The 5,735-nt window shown below is 44.6% G+C and overlaps 1 protein-coding gene across 1 annotated transcript; it reads left to right on the top strand.

Moving 5' to 3' along the window:
- Positions 1 to 209: 209 nt before the first annotated feature.
- LOC103711397 (O-fucosyltransferase 20-like) lies at positions 210 to 3,625 on the top strand. The gene is made up of 5 exons (XM_008797526.6): positions 210 to 945; positions 1,335 to 1,503; positions 2,060 to 2,149; positions 2,259 to 2,542; positions 2,640 to 3,625. The coding sequence occupies exons 1-5, from the start codon at positions 362 to 364 to the stop codon at positions 3,127 to 3,129; spliced, it is 1,617 nt and encodes a 538-aa protein (XP_008795748.3). The 5' UTR covers positions 210 to 361; the 3' UTR covers positions 3,130 to 3,625.
- The last annotated feature ends 2,110 nt before the right edge of the window (positions 3,626 to 5,735 follow it).

The following is a 5,735-nucleotide window of genomic DNA, read 5'->3' as shown; positions in this document are numbered from 1 at the left end:
CCAAGGACCATCAGCCAGTAGAATTTAGCTCACTCCATGAGGGACCCACTCCCCACGGAAGCGATCTACCATCTTACGGATGAAGGACGCACGCGTCGGATTCCTGTCCAGTACAAGGGCAATGCCGTCATTTGAAATATGAGGGTATTTTAGTAATTCAAAGAAGAATCGAGCCGGAAATGTGCTACTTTTCCTCTCTGTTTTTTTTTTCTCATGCCGAGTAATTAAATCCATCAACGTATGCGCTCCCCGCGTTCCCGCCGTCGGACGCCCATTTACCGTGTTAAAACCCCCTCGTCTCTTTCTCTCTCCAACAACTCTGCTCGAAAAGAAGAGAGAGAAAGCTTCGAGCTCCCCCCTAATGGCGAGATTGAAGACGAAGCAGCTCTCGTACATCGCGGTCCCCTCTCAGATCATCCACTCCCTGTCCTCCTCTACTGTCCAGAACCTGCTTCTCTCCCCAAAGAAGGCCTCGCGGTCGGGGAACCGCCTGTTCTCCCTCACCGTAAGCCCAAGGTTTTTTCTTTCGTTCCTCTTTCTCTTCGCTCTGGTCGGAACGCTACGGATTGGGTTCCGCCTCAACCTGCTCCTCCCCTTGCCCCCCATGCCCTGCTCCACCTTCGGCGAGGTGGCCGCGGCGACGGCGGCACGGATGGCTGATTCGGCGCTGCCGATCGCGGCGGCGGGAGGAGGGGAGTGGAGGGAGGAGTTCTGGAAGCAGCCGGAGGGGATGGGGTACCGCCCGTGCCTGCAATTCGGAGACGAGTACCGTCGGGAGAGCGTGGCGGTGCGGACGAACCGGAGGAAGTACCTCATGGTGGTGGTCTCCGGCGGGGTTAACCAGCAGCGGAACCAGATCGTCGACGCGGTGGTCATCGCCCGGATCCTCGGCGCCGCCCTCGTCGTCCCAATTCTCCAGGTCAACGTCATCTGGGGAGACGAAAGGTACTATCATCGTCGCCGGAATCCCAATTGAAGCCTAAATTCTAAATCACTCGTCTTTCCGTTCCTCGTCTTCCTTCTATCCCCTCTCGAATCGAACTTCTATCCAAAAATAGAAGTGCTTAGATATTTTTCTCCATATATTTGGGAAAAGAATCTAGTGCTTTTTCCGCCTTAAATTCGATGATTTTTTGGATAATTCGCCAAATCTAGCATTTGGAAACAGCGTTTCCATTTCCAGTCATTGATGAGTCAATTGTTGCTAAAGTTCTGTTCATGGTTTAAGAGACACTTTTTGTGCTCGGCATCGGCTCACCGCTGTAAGCTTACCGATGGAAAGATTTGTTTGGTGAGAGATCTAACATTTTCGTTGTCGTGCGTGTTCTGGGCAGCGAGTTCTCGGATATATTCGATTTGGAGCATTTCAAGAGCGTTCTTGCGGACGACATCCGGGTTGTGTCGTCGCTGCCGTCGACACATATAATGACGAGGCCAGTGGAGGAGAAGCGGACGCCGCTCCATGTTTCACCACGTTGGATTCGGTCGAGGTATCTCAAGAGGGTGAGTCCTGCTATTACTCATATTGCAATGTGATATTGTTTGATTAAAACCAATTTTAAAACTTCGGCCAAACGCATTGTTTAAGTCCGGAAGATATTAGTTGGCAAGGAACTGCATTATTTAATATCTTATTGAATTAGAGAAGCTGTCTGAACTAATGTTTAATCCTTAGTTTCTAGTTGGTGATCACTATTGCTGAGGAATTGTATTATTCTGTAGCCTATGGAACTTGTTGGCTGTCGTTCTTCTTCAACCACCAACATACAATTAGCAGTCGATACGATCAAAAGAATCGCATTGTCCATTAGATAATTAGCATCAAAGAGGTTTTTGTACTGATATCTAATAAATGGGGAATCCGTAACAAAAGAGTTGCAATAATTGGATTGTCGTGATGATCTTGTTTCTACACCATTTCTTAAAAGTTTAGCAGAAAGATTTCACTGTATTCTATTAGTGTGTTGATTTAGTTTATGTATGATGGAGGCCTTAGAAGGAATTTGGGTTACATGGATAACAGAACTGGTCATTTATATTCTGTGTTCTCCCTTTGCAGCTGAAAAGAGAAGGGGTTTTGCTTCTGCGGGGCTTGGATTCCAGGCTGTCAAAAGACCTTCCGCCTGATCTCCAAAAGCTCCGATGCAAGGTAATCAGAGTCTCCAAGGCTTTTGTTTTCTTTGCTAGGTTTAATCCGCTTTAAACTGCCCATTGTAATCGAACATATAATTATTTGCGGTTCCTCAAAATGATTCTAGGTCGCATTTCAAGCGTTGAGGTTTTCGGCCCCCATACTGGAGTTGGGCAACAAGCTCGCCGCGAGGATGCGGAGCCAGGGGGCATACCTTGCACTACATCTGCGAATGGAGAAGGATGTATGGGTGAGAACTGGTTGCCTTCCTGGCTTGAGCCGTGAGTATGATGAGATCATTCAAGAAGAAAGGAAGCGCAGACCAGAGCTCCTCACTGCAAGGTCCAACATGACCCACCATCAGCGCAAGCTCGCTGGCCTCTGTCCATTAAATGCACAAGAAGTCACCAGGTAAGGGCTGCGTGCATTTTGTTGGAGCTAGCACAAACCCATACTTGTATCTTGACTATCTAACGTGAGATTCTTGTCAAAATTTGTCGTCTATCAGATTGCTTAAAGCACTGGAAGCCCCGAGAGATGCGAGGATATACTGGGCTGGAGGGGAACCATTTGGGGGACCAGCTGCCTTGCAGCCGCTAACCAGAGAGTTCCCACATTTCTACAGCAAGGAGAATCTATCCCTGGCTGGTGAACTGGAACCATTTGCCAATAAGGCTTCTCTTCTTGCTGCTGTCGACTACATAGTTGGCGAGCGGAGCGATGTCTTCATGCCTTCCCATGGGGGGAATATGGGACATCTGATGCAGGGGCACAGGGCATTTGCAGGGCACAAGAAGTTCATAACCCCAAACAAGCGGCAGATGCTCCCTTACTTCCTCGACACCTCACTTCCGGAATCCGAGTTTAAACGAATCATAAAAGAACTGCATAAGGGATCCCTGGGGCAGCCAGAATTCAGGAAGCTTGGGAGGGATGTCACAGCCTACCCGGTTCCTGAGTGCATGTGTAACAGTACAAACACGGGCTCATCAATTTAGCCAGAGTTTGAAGAATCTTCTATCTTCATGGGTCTAAATTGCATTGGAGCACTGTCCAGAGACATTGCCCTCCAGTTTTCACTGAGCAGCCGAAGAATTGGGGGCTGATATCAGAATATGATGGCTTCCTACTGATCTGGGAGCCAAAGTTTGCCATGGAGGCCAGTGTTTGAGGGCTGCCTCTCCATCCGAAAACAGAGTTCACCTTATATATACAGAAGCGTAAAGATGCACATATACACAGCTCAAGATGAATTCACACACAGAGCCCCCTTTTTCCTGTATGTATATTGATGTTGTTATTTATTCTTTTTCCAATATGGTTATTCATTATATTTTGGCAATCAATTATGGGGATGATTGTTTTGATTCTTTGTTGTGCTTATAGAATGTATCTACGTACTAGTCATGTGTATACTTCCAGTTTCTAATGGGAGAGATCATAGATGATTCATTGTACCACACTTTTGGCTTAAAGTGAAAAGCTTTCCGTGCATTTTTCCTCAGTTTAATTTCCTTCTTTTCTGGACTAGGAGGGGCTATTCTCTATTCTCTATTTTCTATTCCCCATGCATCCTATTCAGGCTGAAGCCCAAGCCTCTCGGCAAACTGAGCCACTCCTTGTGGAAGTTGGTGCTTAGCATAAAAGCAAGAGTCGAAATAAGGGCATGTGCCCTGTGAAATTGAATCTCATCTATTCGGTGGTGCTCTTATTCAATTTTACACGTAGAATATATGACATATAGCTTGGAATTTTAGTTTATACACATTTGTTAATGTTGTGGCCACCTTTGAACACTTGCAGCAAATGTGTTTGGTAAAATTACAGTCTTCGGTGACTGAGACTCCCCTAATGTCAAAATTTATGTTGAGCCAACCACAATTCGGTTGTGTAATCCCGTAATATAGCCTGTAGGGTTACAAATATACACTCTCAAGTTGATAGTCATGAAATCTAGAGCGGCACAACACAAATTTAAAAGGATATTTTGGATTTCTCTTTTCAGTTAAACTGTCATTCTTTAACATTTATTAAGGCTAAATCAATCAAAGAGGTGTAACTCTCTGGTTGTTTTTTTTTTTTTAGCTAAATAACTCTCTGGTTGTTCAGAGCGGGGGCTTTGGGATAATTTCAGACTGAGAGTGCTATTCTCTCACCTGTATCCGGTTAGGTTTTGCTAGTTGAGCTATCTTGTTTTGGGAGAAACTATGTCCTAGATCCAATCTATAGTTCAACTATAGACTGGACCAATAATATCCTGCCATGTGTCCATTGCTCAATGGGTACTTATTTCATAATAAGGTAGTGGAGGAAAAGTTAGAATGGAGCCAGCTCGGCTGGTTTGGTTGGTGTACCCTGTCTCCTTTTTATTCCCTGACCATCCGGGTGTCTCCTCTTTGTTTTTTGCCATTGCCCGATGGGTGCCTATTTCATAAGCCCAATCCAATGATTTGGTAGGAAAAGACTACATGAAGTGTAACTGTACAAGAAAGCTAATCAAGGTGTTATGGATGTCAGCTGAAAGTTTGGAAAGCTATACGCTCTGAAGGCATATCCTGAAAGACCAAAGAAAAGGAAGAAGCCCGTTACAATGATCTCCCTCCTCTCATCTAGTCCGAGACTTAAAGAGTACAAGATCGGAGCTCGCCCTGTACACGGGCCCACCGCTTCATGGAATCTTTTCCCACCAAATGAAGTCTCCATTTGGGAGCTCTGGCTTTCTCCATGCACATGTTGGACAACGAAGCCCTGAAGGAATACCCAATCGAGAGAATGTCCGTACGTAAATTTAGATCCAAAGCTCTGCAAATATTGCTACCTTTTTGTGCTATAATTGGCAGAGACAAAGTATATACCAATTATTTTAGTGCTTATAAAGAACATGTTTCAAATATAAAATGAAGAAATTTCCAAAAGAACATAGATTTAGTGGCTGACAGCTAAGCTATAATACACATGAGCAGCGTGCACTCATCATGTTCAAACTTACAAACGCACCGTTTTCAAATGTATATGCTAGCGGCGAGATCTTTGCACCCTAAAGTATGGTACAATCATAGCTACTCATCATATTATTCATCTTGAAGATGTACGGTCTCTGTTAACTTTTTGATGTGGTGTGTATCATATTAAAAACTACGTAGATATCTTTCAAAATAAATTAAAGCTGTTCGTTTTTAAGATAGATATTCGACGATGAACCATAGTGATATAGGATTTTGAGATACAAAAATGGTACCATAGAGGATTCGAACTTATTTGGAATTCTCATTCCACTGATCCGAGGCCACCTAATCAATAATGGTCGTGATACTTGGTCTAGGCCCCCTGGACGGTCCAGTGTAGGCCACAATGGCTCAGACTCGATGAAAAGGCTGTCCTTGAAGAAGAGGTAGTCCTTCATGAAGCGGGTAACCTTGCAGTGCATCTTTTGCACGAACGTGCACGCGTGCCATATATGAGATAGATACTCGGCGGCGATCCATGCATGCAAAGTTCGTTCTTTTTCTTTTTCTTTTTTTTTTTTTTAAGTATGAATACAGCCGATAAAGTTAGAGAGAAAAAAAAAAAAAAGAAAAAGGCTACAAAGAGATTTCGGCACAGA

This window comes from Phoenix dactylifera, chromosome 11 (genome assembly GCF_051530095.1).
Source record: "Phoenix dactylifera cultivar Ajwa chromosome 11, Ajwa_hap1_PhDact_Kaust_v1.1, whole genome shotgun sequence".
Classification (NCBI taxonomy): domain Eukaryota; kingdom Viridiplantae; phylum Streptophyta; class Magnoliopsida; order Arecales; family Arecaceae; genus Phoenix; species Phoenix dactylifera.
This window is presented reverse-complemented; position numbering and strand designations above follow the sequence as displayed.